The 13,844-nt window shown below is 42.5% G+C and overlaps 1 protein-coding gene across 1 annotated transcript; it reads right to left on the bottom strand.

Moving 5' to 3' along the window:
• Nucleotides 1-853: 853 nt before the first annotated feature.
• On the bottom strand, nucleotides 854-13,778 carry LOC119015399. The gene is made up of 10 exons (XM_037091352.1): nucleotides 13,573-13,778; nucleotides 11,725-11,870; nucleotides 10,220-10,301; nucleotides 9,937-10,072; nucleotides 9,237-9,439; nucleotides 8,936-9,072; nucleotides 8,531-8,672; nucleotides 8,126-8,407; nucleotides 2,645-7,988; nucleotides 854-2,127 (listed from the first exon to the last, which is right to left on the bottom strand). Exons 1-10 carry the CDS (start codon nucleotides 13,696-13,698, stop codon nucleotides 2,111-2,113), a joined length of 6,615 nt encoding a protein of 2,204 aa, XP_036947247.1. The 5' UTR covers nucleotides 13,699-13,778; the 3' UTR covers nucleotides 854-2,110.
• Nucleotides 13,779-13,844: the final 66 nt, after the last annotated feature.

Here is a 13,844-nt window from a genome sequence, read left to right as displayed (position 1 = left end):
TAATTAACGTCGTAGGATGTATTCCGCCTATTAGGCCCTGATATTGACTAATATGCTATACTTTTACTTAAAATTAGGCCCATTATGCTGAACACTGTATATCCTGTGGTGCATAATGTCTACTGGAGAGGGCAGATTGTTGGTGTTTTGTTGGAGACATTTAAGTTTAAGCAAGCCAACGCTAGTGGTGTATACACCAAGACTTCCCCATTAGCCTGGCTAGCTGCACAGCCAACTGAACTAACGTGCTAACAACAGTAACAGTCATGCATAGAATACAGTTAGCAGCAGTTAGCAGTGGCTCACATCTTACATATTGCTCCTTTAAAATCAGTTTAAAAGTTTTGTGCAGTGAGACTTAAACTCTGGTCCTGATTGGCAGCTCTTCCTGTCCTGCGTTTCAATCCAGATAATCAGGGAGGTTTTACTACAACCCATCAATTTTCACCACCCCTGCAAGAAAATGCTCAGCTCACTTATTCCGAAAGCGCTGCACCAACTGTTAATGTTTCTTGGCCTCGTTAATACTGAACCCCTTTAACATAATCTGTGCACTAGCTGAAACCATGGAACCTTTAATTGCTGTTTTATGTGCAGTTGGCAGCCGGGTTCCCCTCTTTTGGTTCTGCCTTTTGAGTAGTTTCACATGTTGGATTGCAAACTTAAGTACTGGTAAGATGACACAGGGAAAAGGTTGGCAGGGGTGGAGATTTATCTCGTTTGATTGATTTACTTGGGACGCAGTTCAGAATTTTTTCTTATCTGCTGCCAGCGCACTAAAACATTTCATACTTCTGGAATAAAGTGCTCATTCCGCCGATGAAAACTTGCACTACAAGGTCCACAGAAAAGATGCCATTTGAAATGTTTTATTTTTTTCTGCGAGAACAAAATATAAACCCTGCTCCGACACCCCCCTTATATAATAAGCCATTGGACTCTTCAAATATTTACAAAAGATAGAAAATAAAACATAAATAAATATAACCTGCTGCTGCTCGTGATAGACTGGTGCGGCCTCCCCATAACACTTAAAACTGTAATAGTTCATGATATCTTAAAAGAGAAATCACAACGTCTCTATCGTCTTGAAAAGTTCGGTTAAGATAAAATTGAAAAGAAATCCTATGTTTAAGTGAGAAAACATAAGCCAGAATGCCAGCTGCTCCACAGACAGCGAATACAAGAGATACAACAAAAGGTGACAGAATCCAGCAAAAATATTAGTGGGATACAGACACATTTTGTGGTTGTTATTGCTAAAGGAAAAAGAGTTGGTAGATGTGGCTGGAAGTGGCGTGTGATGAATACAGCGGAGCAGCTTTGCATGTAGAAATCCTTCTGTTGCAAAAAAGATGTGGTGCACACTGACACCTACTGGTCACTCAAGGTGAGAACAAGCACAGAACTAAACCCCCACAGGGTACTTTGTATAAGAAATACAATTAGTAATTTAAACAAGGGTTATACATTTTTTTAAAAAATCCCAAAGATGGTACAGCAATCTTACAGCTTTTCAAAGTTTAGACTCAGTCTAAATTACACATAACCTTAGGATGTTAACACAGCATGTATTGATGAAACAGAGGTTTCATTCACTGTACAATCCTGTCATTTAGAGAGTTTAAGCAGAAAAAAAATCGAGAAATCTTATGAGTGCAAAAAGCAAACAAAAAAATGGCATTATATGGCTTACTGATGTGAAAATATGTATCTAAGTGAAAGCAGGAGCAGCCTTCTCATCTCTCTTCAGTTTTCTTTTTTTCCACAGCTTTCAAGAGTCCAGTCTTTAAGCCACAATTCTTAATCTCCATCCCAGGTGAAGCAGCTGGAAACGGCGGTTCCAGAACAGGCACTTCAGTACTAGCAGTACTGCTAAACAGTCTGACTGATATTCAGTTCAGTTTTCTTTTTGTTGATCGGCTAGTTCACGTGTTCTAGCCGCTCCCGGGCCTCGCAGTTACAGGCACATGCTGCAGCAAAAGTCAGGCAACCCCTCTCGGTTGTCAGCCTCCAGTTGAGTCGTTGCCAGCAGTGAAGAACAAGTCATCCAGGGAGCCGTGATCCAGTGAGGTACGATCCATCCGGGGGCTCCGTGTGGGTCCACAGGTCACTCTATTGTGCATCCTACAGCATCGAAGGAGAAAAAGTAAACAGAACTGTCAACTAGCACCAAGAATTTAAACTCTGTGATTCCATTATTTATTACTCAGCAAAAGTGGGTGTCATATTATATTAGGAACTGGACAATTACAAATTAACAGCACTAGCTTTTTCTTGTTCTTTACAGAGTTTCAGCGCAACACCATGAATGCCTTCAAGTCTAAATGTATGTGCATCATCCCCATATACATATCAAGAAATTGTTGTATAAACTAGTTGTTTTTTTCCCCAACAAAAGTAAGCCCTGGAAAGCTACAGATGTTTCCACACCTCCTGAAAATGGGTACTAAGTGGCTCGTCTAGTTTTTCCTGACAAAAGTGGCCAAGAGACCAAACTGGAAGCTGCAAATTACCGCCGTCATCGAATGTCATGATGGGGAGCTCGAAAAGGCACTTTGATTCACGGATTCACAGGCCAAACAAGAAGGTATTGACACTTAAAATACGCTTTGGATTTCAATAATAAAGACTGCAGACTCACCCTCGTCATCAGAGTCAAATCCAAAGATGTTCGAGCACTTCTGCTGCTGGAGGTGACTCTGAAGATCCTCAGCACTGTTGAACGTGGCGAAGCAGTTGGCACAGCGTTGTCTCTGCAGAGCTGGTGTAGCCTTGGCCTGCTCGACGCTTCTCTGAGATGGCGGCGAAAACGACATCTCCTTCCTTCGTTTCGGCATGGTGGTGTACCTCTCATCCAGGTATGCTGTGGGCGGTGGACGCATGTACGGCTTCTTACCATACTCTGCCAGAGCCTCCTTACACACTGTTGATTTTGAATCTTCACTTGACGCTTGTCCGTTCATTATCATAGAGTAACCAGGGCAGTTACTTGGAGATAACTGTGGTGTTTCCGCTGAAACTTTTCCCTCCTCGGCTGCAGAGCTCGGCACAGTCGCTGGTGTGACCTTAGCATTTGACTTTGCAGCCTGAAGTACTGATGGATCACCCTGATCTTTGCATTTTTTCTTGACAGTCTTTGTTTCACCTTCTTTATGAACAACCTTGCGCTTTTTATTTGCTTTGTTGGGGTCCAAATTTTTAGGGACTTGGGGCTTCTTTGATTTCTCTTTTTTTGCTCCTTTCTGCGTGTCCTTTTCAGCAGCAGTGAGTTGAGAAGTGGCGTCATTCAAGCCACAAGCTGTGGCAACAGAGACGGAGTTGTTGAGTGTTGCATTCAAGGTTTCTTCTTTTGCTTGACCTTCCCCGGCAGGAGAGCCTGTCTTTTTCACGGTTTTGCTTGCATCTTTGCAGGGTTGTTTTTCTTTGACCAACTTTTTATCCCCCTTTTTATTCAGATCATTGTGCCTCTTATTTGTCTTGCCTGAGCCTGAGGAAGCAGTACGAGAACCCTTTTCTTTCTTTCCTTCCTTTTTCATTATGTCTGTCTTCTTTGACTTCTCTTCTGTTGTTACCTTGTGTGTTTTTTCTCCTGAGATTGTGGGTGTTGCGGTTACCTCATTAATACCGTTACCCTGAACTGCAGGCACAGAGTTACCAGAGGAGTGTTGTGTCGAGTCTGTGTTTTCTGCCTTTGTTTTTCCGTCCTCATCAGCAGAATTTTCTACTGGTGCTGCTGCTGTTTTGGGCTCAACCTGTGGGGCAGCAGAATCTGACGAGGCAGACTCTTGTTCTGTGGAAGGACATTTTTTCTTTATCTTTGTGTTGGCTATGCCGTTTGTAACCTTCTGCTTCTTTGACTTGCTGCAGTCTGAAGAAGCCGTTCCAATGTCTTTCGTCGCAGAGCGTTTTTTCGCTTTTTGCAGTTTCTTCATTTTGTCAACAGTTGACTTCTGTGTTATATCTGCTGAGGTGGCGATGGTTGATTGATTTGAACTGTTAACTGTCACATCAGGTTTGGGGGTATTATGTGAGACCCCCCTCTGTTTCACAGGATCTTTCTTTATCTGCTTGCTTGTTGATTTCTTAGCCTTTGATTCACTGATTGATGCGTCTGTAGTTCTGACTACATCTTGAACGTGCTGACTCTTTTCTTTGTCTTTGACCTCCTCTTTCACATTTGGAGTGGAGCTCTTCTGTTCCATTTCCTGACTGTCTTGACCAGTAGTAATGTTTTCATCATGCACAGCTTTCTTAAATTTGGGTGGGCGCCCTCTTCTTTTAGGACCTTGAGTGTTTACTTTGACCTGCCCTTTCTTGAACTTATGCCTTACTTTGATATTGTGTAGCAATGATGACGAGAGGACTTTGTGACTTTTGAGCGCTGCGTTCTTTGCTTTCTTTTGTTTGAACGTTTGCTTTAATCTCAGATTAGGGCCAGAAGGCTCTGCGGAGGTGTGCTTGTTAGAGAGATTCTTCAAGACATCAGAGTCTTTGGTCTCATTGCTCCCTTTCAGCTCCTGGTTCGACAGAGACGCTCGGGTGGTGGTGGAAGAAAGAAGCTCATCGTGTTTTCCTGTTAAGTTACGTGTAGCTCGTCCTCTTGATTTACGAGTAGCCTTGAAGCTCACAGCTTTAGTTACAGTAGTGGTAGCAGTTTCATCTGCTGGCTTATGATCCAGTTGTTTCTTCACAGTTGGAGTGTTATTATGTTTGCCACCTGTTTGCTTATTTGTAATCTTGTTGGGTTTGGTGGATTTGGAAGCATAGTGCTCTCTTTCGTGAAGGTTCAGTGCCCAGAGACAAATAAATAGTTTAGAGCAACCAGGGAGGCAGCACACTGCCTGCAGCGGAATGTGCCTCCTAGCATGGCGTCGCATTTCCATTCCGGTTTTGAACCTGGCGGTACAACCTTGATGAGGGCAAGGATGCCGAGGACTGAGTCTGTGTCTTTCAACGTGGTGCTGAAAATGTTCGAAACTCCACAAGACCCTCATGCAGATACTACATTTGTTGTTTCCGATACGGAACGCCAGTTGTAAAGGTCTGACCTCACCATCGTGATCATTGAGAGCATGGTAAAGGAGTGCGACGCGATTCTTTGACAGGTCTGTGAACCAACCACAACCATCCACAGGACAGCAAACTTTCTCTTGGGGATCCACATTTTTCTCTTTCCCATCTTGTTTTATGGCAGTCTTTGGGACCTTCAGAGATCCTGTCTTCTTCATTTTATTGTCGGTAGAACAGATGAAGTCTTTGACCACCTGAACTGATGTTGTGGAATCCATTTCTGCGTCTCGGTTTTCTTGCAACCTGGGATTCTCAGCACCGCTACTTGCTCCATCTCCAGTGATCTCCTGCTGTCTACGTGGCAGCTTAGCTTCAGATTTTACAGCATCCTTTTTCCGTCTGTCAGGCTCTTTCTTTTTGCCAATATGCCCATTGACCTTGTGAACAGGAGTTTGACTATTAAGGTGCTTTGGTGCGTTTTGTTTCTTTTCTGGTAAAGAAAGACCATCCATGGGCTTGTCATTAGATCTTAATTTTCTGGGTCCAGTTGGGGTTGAATCTGGAAGACTTATTGAGTTAGGAGGGACGGCAGATTTCCTTGGTCTCCCACGACCGCGGCGCCCAGAGGACATGTTTGTGGTCTTGTCTTTGGCAGAGGTCTCAGGTGTAGAGAAATCTTTGGTGTCAGAGACACAGTTTTCTTGGGCTTTATTACCAGGCAACTCTTTGATCCTCTTTAGCTTCTCAATATGATTGGACAGGTGCATCATGGCAAGGAGGTCATCTTTGAACATGGTGCCACAGAACATGCACTCATCTCTTCGATAATGGAACATAGCATGTGCTACAACACGACTTCCCTTAAACACCTTGTTGCAGAAGGTACAACAGTATTCCAACCTGGATTCTTCTGTTTCAATAGGTTCACTGTTCTCAGGTGTTTCTGGATCAAAATCATGAATTCCCTCCGTCATCCCTTGCACATCTGCACCTGCAGAGGCCCCAAGGTATGGTACAGAGCAGCTGGAGGTAGTATGTGATTTGTGAGGAACTTTAGCTTTACTTCCAGCTTTTGACTCCTTGGAGGCACTGTCCTCAGGTGGTGGCTGTTTATGAGCAAGTTTCTCAGGTGCAAGTTCAGTTACCACTTCGGTTACCAATGTCAGAGCAGATATGTCATTAATATTGTCCTGATCTCTAGGTCTAGCGACCCTTGTTCCTCCAGGGGTTGTGTCATTTTCAGAACGTTTGGGTGAAACATCCATCTCAGATATGCTGCTGCTGACAGTGGTGTGGACCCCTGGATAACCAATTTCAGCCTGAGAGTTCAGTTCAAGTTGTCTCCCATCTCTATGAACGACATCTTGAGACTGTGGAAGCATGGGATCAGCAGCTCCAATCTTTGAAGCGTTTTCTTCACTACCACCCATCTGATTGCTGTCTACAGTTTGCGGCAGTTCAGCTGAAGTTGAGGTTTTTGAAGAGTCTCTTACAGTCTGAGCTTTAGAAATCGTATCTAAACCTGGGGACTGAGTCACTTTACCCACTGTTGGGGCTTGTGAGGCAATGGTGACTTTCATCTCAACAGCAGACTCTTCACAGAGCTCTCTTGTTTGAGCTTGCAGGGCCTTTTCTAAGATTGGGGATTCTGTCGCTTCAGTTGCTGCTGATATCTGTGAAGCACTGGCAAGTTTCATTTCAGACTTTTTATGGAGCTCTCTTGTCCTGGTTTGCAGGACTTTTCCTGTTGCTCGTGTTTGTGAGGAAACAGGGACATTCACCTTTACAGCAGACTTTTCAGAGAGCTCTCCTGCTGAGGATGTCTTTCGTGAGACTGCTTTTTGAGTTTGAGCTTTTTCTAAAACTGGGGATTCTGGAACTCCTGCTGCTGGTGTGTGAGAGGGAAATTCAGGCTTTTCACTGATCTCTCCGTGTGGACTTTTTGGAGGGCTTCCTTGCACAGACGAGCGGGTGATTGTTGATACCGAGCCTTGAATATTCAACCCATTACCTTTTCCTTTCGGCCGCCGAGCATAGCAGTGCAACTGTTGCAAAAACATACTTGCATCCCGCGCTCTAAGAACAACCTCTTTGCGATGCACAGTCTTCACAGGTGGTGGTGTGGCAGGAATCTTCACTGTGGGTTTGTAAAGAAGCACTTGAGGGAACCCTCTCTGTCTGTTGCAAGTGTCCTCATTAAATGAGCCCATCAGCTCGTTGTCTGGTAAGGAGAGCTCAAGAATTACTTGTGGAGGGTTGGCTGGTTGAGGAGAGTCCAGAGAAAGTCCTTTCTGGTGTTTGCTGTTGTTCTCCCTTGCCATCAAATGAGAGTTTACTGAAAGTTTGTGTTTTGCATCGTTCTTGATCTGACCACTTTCAGGTGTCTTTTCAACAGATAACTGATGGTGCCTCTGAAGCCTCAACCCGTGTCTCTTTATCTTCTGAGGAACATTATTCTCTTCAAGAGTTCCTGAGTCTTCAAGAAGCCACTTGGGTTTCCTAATTCTGCGTTTTGGTGGGTTCTTCTCTGACAGTCGTGTAGTGCGTCTATGTTCTCCATAGCCCCCATTGTCCCGTAGTCTTTCCAGCTGCCAAAATGAGCGCCTTAAAGGTTCTGATGACACATCCTTCAAATGTCGTGACCTATGGTTGCCTTTCCTCTTCACAGTGTGGTCAACACTTAGACGTGTTTTTCCTGGGCCCACCTTGAATCTTTTTGTTGCCATGTCAGTATCCTCATTATGGTGCTGCTTCTTAGCTGATGCCTGAAGTGCCCCTTTACGTCCTCTCTGACACACTGTTTTTCTTGATCGGAGAGCAGGTTCTTTGGTGCAGTAGTTAAGGATCCATTTGTCCTCCATGATTTCGTCCAGAGCAGCACTCACTACCTTCTCACTCATCAGCTTCAAACAGTTGGTCCGCAAAGCAATGAGGTTCCAAAACTCTGGGTCAAAATACAGGTCTTTCTTTAAGACCTGCGGAAGAAAGAAGAGTAAATGTGTGGTTATGAGATACAGGAAACTAGTAACAACTGTTTTTTATTGCTCATGTGGTCTGCCTGAGAAAGTTTTTTCTCTGTTATAAGGGTTAGGGTTATAAAAAATGTCTCTACCTGCAGAGTTTCAAAGCGAACATGATTTCTGATGGGGCTGAGCTCCACATGGTACTCCTGATCAGGATGCATGTAAAGCAGGTACACAATCTTGTAGGCCTCAACAGTGCGTTCCACAAAGAAGACAAGGAGAGCACAAGCCCGGCAAACCTCTAGGTCATTAGGCAGCAGGCTCGCAATGGTTTTGTAGATTAGGGACTTGGTGATAACATCACAGGGAAGGCAAGACCCCAGGGCGTTAACACAAAGCTCCACACAGAACTGGATTCCATCTTCACCAACCTAGTGAAATGCAAAAACAGGACATGTTAGATATTCAGTTTAATACATATAGAAACCCTGATAGGTTCCCAAATTCACATACATTTTTATTAAAATTCACAGCAGTTCAAAATGTCTGCTCACTTCTTGCAGTATGGCTCTGATGAATGGGAAGATTGTGTTGACATTGGTGGCAGACAGCATCAGCTCCCGAATCTCCTCCAGTAGCGCTTCCTTGGATGTTTTCAACCGATGATGAAGTTTACTCCATATGAAGACAAGATCACTGCAAAGAATACAGTAAATATTATTCTTAATACCTTGTCAGATGCGTTTTAACTCACAAATCTCACGCAACAGATAAACTCACACTTATTCAAGCCTAATTTTTTTGACAATATGCATGTAAATGTGGGGTTGATTCCCATTAACAAGGCAATGGATAAATATACGTATCACACTGTACATTTACTACCACGAAAATGCCACCCTTTGCAACTCTGCAGTCTAAACATGGGTTAGTTATGAGCGAATTCTAAGCTTACTTACCACAAGTAGTACATGTCTCCCTTACGAAGCTGCTGGGAGAGGAAGGCTCTGCTGAGGGCTAGCAGCAAATCATCCTTTTCCTCATCCTCCAAACTACAGATGATGTGAACTGCATCTTTACCACTGAAGTCAGCCACCTGAAAAAAAGTAAATTAAAAGTGTAAGTTTAGCCCTACAGATAACATATTGGCATAGTTAAGTGGTAGCTAAGCAACAGCAGCAGGTACAACTGTCTGCGGTGAACATGTTCACCACTCCACAGAAAGACATGCTAGTCTTCAGCACACATAAGTCCACCCACCTCTTTGTGTAGGCTGTCGTGCTGTGAGGTTTTGAAAAGCCACGTGAGGTAGACCTGGAGGAAGAACAAGTGTTGTCCTGCTGTGGGATGCCAAGCGCAACACTTAGCCAGGGCCATAGCCTCACTGACCCGCTCACAGGATAAGAGGTAGCGCACCCGGAGCTCAAGGAACACCGGCAGCTCGGAACTAATGCACGCATCCACTAAGGAAGAGAGACAGACATGGTTTTAGTTTACTTTCACCACTAATACTTCAGAGGTTAGCATGAATTACAAGAAGCAAGCCAGTGAGAACAAACTATTTTTAAGCAAATGTTTTCAGGTACACTCTGAACCACATTAACAATTTATAACACGCCTTGGAGAAGCTACATATTGGAGTAAAACTTTTTGATTTGTCTCAACATGAGGAATAAAACATTTATTGTACCGCAGTGTTTTACATGAAAAATCTTTCCTCTAAAAGAAACGGGCACGATGCAGAACAAATTTGGCTTTTCAGTAATATCTAATGTACCAACAGTACAGCAATACATGGTTGTATTTACTGAAATGAGTTAAAACACAAATTGCGGCTTACAGACTGACAAATATAAACAGATTCAGGTGAGCTACAAAGAAGAACTAATTTAGTGTCAACAGTAGTTTGTGAGGCAATATCTTTGTTGGGTATTCTACAAATGTTAACCACGTTACCTACCTTCACTCTGAGGTAAACTGGACTCACTGAGGATTGCCTGTAAGGCTGGACAGGCCCAAGGCCCGCTGCTCCGAACCAAACGCTCAACCTGAAGTAAGTGAACATTCTGATGCCTTGCAAGGGCCAAATGACATTCCTGAAACAGTGCGAGGATAAAAAATGTTTTAATAAAGTGCTTACATATCTATAAACTATTGTAGTTTTAAAGAATTACAGTATGTTTTGCAAAGTTTTAAATAATCAACTAAAACATCTATAAATCCTCTTGGCACTTCTTTCTCACCTGGAATGTAACAGTGAAGTGTTTCAGTGGCTCCTGATGTAAGTCCTTCTGGTCAAAGAACAGCAGCAACTCAAAAACACTCCTGCAAACAGACCACAATTATTTGTTTTCCACCAACAAACCAAAATTTTAAAGCAGTTTGAACCATATAACTTTCATTTAAGTAGTGGATGTGAGGATATAAAGAGGCAGGGGAGTGCACTAAAGTGGGAAGCTGAGGGAAACCCTGAGAGGGAGAAGACATGATGGGAGTAGAGTCAGCGACTGGCAGCCTGCCAGGGTTTTTTTTTTCCTGGTACACAACTTTAGTTGAAGGAGTGAATGAACACAATAAACTTTCAGTTCCAACAACATTGCCACCAACTGTCCCCAGACATATTATATTATATATATATATATATATATATATATATATATATATATATATATATATATATATATATATATATATATATATATATATATATATATATATATATATATATATATATAATATAATAAATAAATAAATAAATAAATAAATAAATAAATATATAAAAAACACTGTTTTATTTATCGTATGTGTGAATATTCTAATTGTTTTTTCTGTGGATTTGAAAATCTTTTTTCACTGTGGATAACACTGACAAGCAGGTTGTATGTTGTATAAATCGATTATTTCCTGACTACTTTACAACACGCTCGGTCTTATCAGTGTCGTGTGTGTGATTTCTGAAGTTTTATGTGAGTTTTTCCAATGAGAACATTGTACATTGTGTAACCAAAGTGGCAATGAGGTGTTTGATTCATTAGATTGTAACTGAACCAATGTGACCAGTGAAGCAGCACTGAATAAAGCAGGAACCAAAACAAATAAAAATGGATGTGCTGTTGTTGAAATAATAATTCACAGGAGACATTTTCACAACGTGCCTGCAGTCCCTGTACTTGTGGATGTGGTTATAACTGGTGTGCTGGTTATCTAAATTTAGCTAGCGTGAGTGATGAGTAAGACAGATAAAACAACAGATTCCAGTAAAATGTGCAGGTGTTTATCACATTTGTGAAGAACACATCATTTGAATTATTCAAGCTGTCACAGACATCACTGGACTAGCATGGAAATTGATTAAGGGCTAGTGCCAGCTGTATGTGGACGCTCTCAAAGTAGGTGTTACTGGTTTGGCTCTAAATGCCCAAAGTTAAGAGATTCTGGGATTCAGTAGGAGTTTAGATAAGAAAGCCTGGGGTAGTAGCTCTGTCAGCAGCACACTGTGTTCAGCTAAATTCAGTCTGTATTTTTCATCCCAAGTTAGTTGATTATATCTGGTGCTGCAAGTTTATGTGACTGAAAACCACATGTGGCTTTCACATGAGTCACGCTGCTGTAGTACTCAGAAAACCATTTAGCTAACACAAACAGAGATAACAAGTTCTAAATCACAGTACTCCAGTGCCAATGCTATTACGATAAAGATATAAGCCAAGACTGAAAGCATCTCCTTTAGGGAGGTCTGTGTACTTACAAGGCCAGACTACTGAGTGTGTGGAGCACATGATCACAGTTTGATGCGAAGAAGGTGGAGGCTCGCGTGAAGTAGCTGAGAGCTACGTCGAGGATCCTGAGCTGAGGCAACGGCACCTGCCAGCGAGAGGCGTGCTCCTCCACCAGCTGCACGGTGAGACAAAAGAACAAAGACAACTGACATGTAGATTGTAATATTTGGCATGTTCAAATCTGTAGGAGCTAAAAAAAGATGATGCAACAGGTTCCGATGCTTAACGATCCTGTAGAGCCTGATCAATGTGTTGGTTGGCTGATTTGGTCTATCGCAGACATGCAGTGGTATCGGTGTATATGTTGTCTGACCTGCTCGATATGAAAACTTTTTTTATAGATAATTATGCAGAAATATGTGATTTAGATAATCCATAATCATTATATTCCCAGTGAAGTTTTTTTTTTTTTAGTGCACTGATGTCAGTTTAGACAGTAAAGCTTTCTGTTAGACTAATATCCGATATATTTTTCCCATACGCAACAGTAAAATAGTAAGAATCACACTGGAATTATCGGCACAGTCCAGCCCCACCTTTATTATGTTACTCAAATCAAAATACTCATTGTACAGTCAAGCTGTCCTGTTATTTGTACTTTGACCACAGTGCACGATGATGAACTATGGCATTAAAATGTGCCACCTAGTTCTGCAAAACACAATAATACAAGAGAGTTGACCTGTCAAATCCCTTAAAACACAATGTGCTTACATTGCCCTCTAATGGTAGAGATCCAAGGCATCAGCGTTGTGCACCACTGGAATCCTGTGAATGTTACTGTCAACAATGATATTCTCATGCCTTTGTCCAATCGGTACAGCTGGTTCCATGATATTACCAGTAAACTGAGCATCAACATTTCCCACTGACAGTTAATTTGCTTGATGAGAGATGCTGATGAAACTCCTTATGCTTTGTGAATTCAACCAAATTGTGTTTTCAAACGGAGCTCAACCTCAAATTTAAAGTCAGAATGGCATTTCAATATTTTAGTTGCAAAATAAAAGCTCATATCTTAGGAAAGGGAAAGTAAAAGTGATTATTTCCAACCGTCAGCATTAGGCTACATACTTTTAGATCATATTACTTTATCATTTTACCTTCAGAGACTTAAAAGCAAGCCCCGATATTTTATAACACTTCTATATGGGATGTAATGGCCAATTTTATTATTCTTGCATTGTAGCATTGAGGACGTGACGCCAGAAATTATGTAATCTTTCTGTGGCACAGTAGCTCTCAATGCCCTGTTGCTACTGTGGGTTAAAATAGGTCATTAAACCGCAATCAAAGTTATAGTCTTTAGGGGATATGCTTGATAATGCAGGCTGCTGATAGCATGGCAACCTTAAGGTGGAGATTGGCTAACGTCAGTTAACTGGCTTACTAGTTAAAAATGTAGCAAACATGTAAAAAAAAGTTGTCCCATCGGTTTGGTAAACATTCAGGATACCAACTACGCTAACTTGCAGGCAGGATCTGGGCTAGCTGGGCAGCTGGCTGAAGCCATTAGCCGAGTTAGCTTGCTAGCTAAACTGTGAACAATAGTTGTCAAAATATGACTCATTTACACGCTCGGGCGCTTCGATAATGTCACCTGAATCTGAGTCTGGGTTATTATAGATCACATTTAACAGATGTTACGGCATTGTCTCTCTTTTTCATGCGACTACGACTCGTTAGCTACATGCTAACGAGCCCAGCCGCTAATGCTAGCCGTGTCACGGCCAGTTCTGGGGGAGGGGAGTCGGCTAACATATATGCTCTTATTTTCGACAACAAGCCTGTCACCAACTTCACGCACGGCTCCTTACCTTGCAAAAGTCAGAGCAGAACGGTTTGTTATCGGCTCGCAGCTCATCACTTGTGTAGCGGCCCAACAAACTCTGTAATTGTTTTTCAAGCCCCTCTAACTCGTACACACTGCCCTCCTCCGCCATACTGCCTGTCTAGCCTTCCTCGTAGCATCTACCACACAACACATACATCGCCACGGTCAGCGACCAGCACTGACAGCGCTGATTGGATACTGACAACGTAAAGGGGCTCGCTCCTTTTGCAATGCGGCGTGCGCCGGAGAGGGCGG

The sequence above is a fragment of the Acanthopagrus latus genome, chromosome 24, assembly GCF_904848185.1.
Source record: "Acanthopagrus latus isolate v.2019 chromosome 24, fAcaLat1.1, whole genome shotgun sequence".
NCBI classification, from domain to species: Eukaryota; Metazoa; Chordata; class Actinopteri; order Spariformes; family Sparidae; genus Acanthopagrus; species Acanthopagrus latus.
Note: the sequence above shows the minus strand (reverse complement) of the source record. Positions and strands in the feature narration are given on the sequence as shown.

Excerpts from the sequence above, each read along its gene's own strand:
- LOC119015399 (XM_037091352.1), bottom strand. The coding sequence starts at position 13,698 with ATGGCGGAGGAGGGCAGTGTGTACGAGTTAGAGGGGCTTGAAAAACAA. Across the intron at positions 10,302-11,724 it reads ACACTCAGTAGTCTGGCCTT|GAGTGTTTTTGAGTTGCTGC; the intron begins GTAAGTACACAG and ends GTCTGTTTGCAG. Across the intron at positions 10,073-10,219 it reads ACTTCACTGTTACATTCCAG|GAATGTCATTTGGCCCTTGC; the intron begins GTGAGAAAGAAG and ends GCACTGTTTCAG.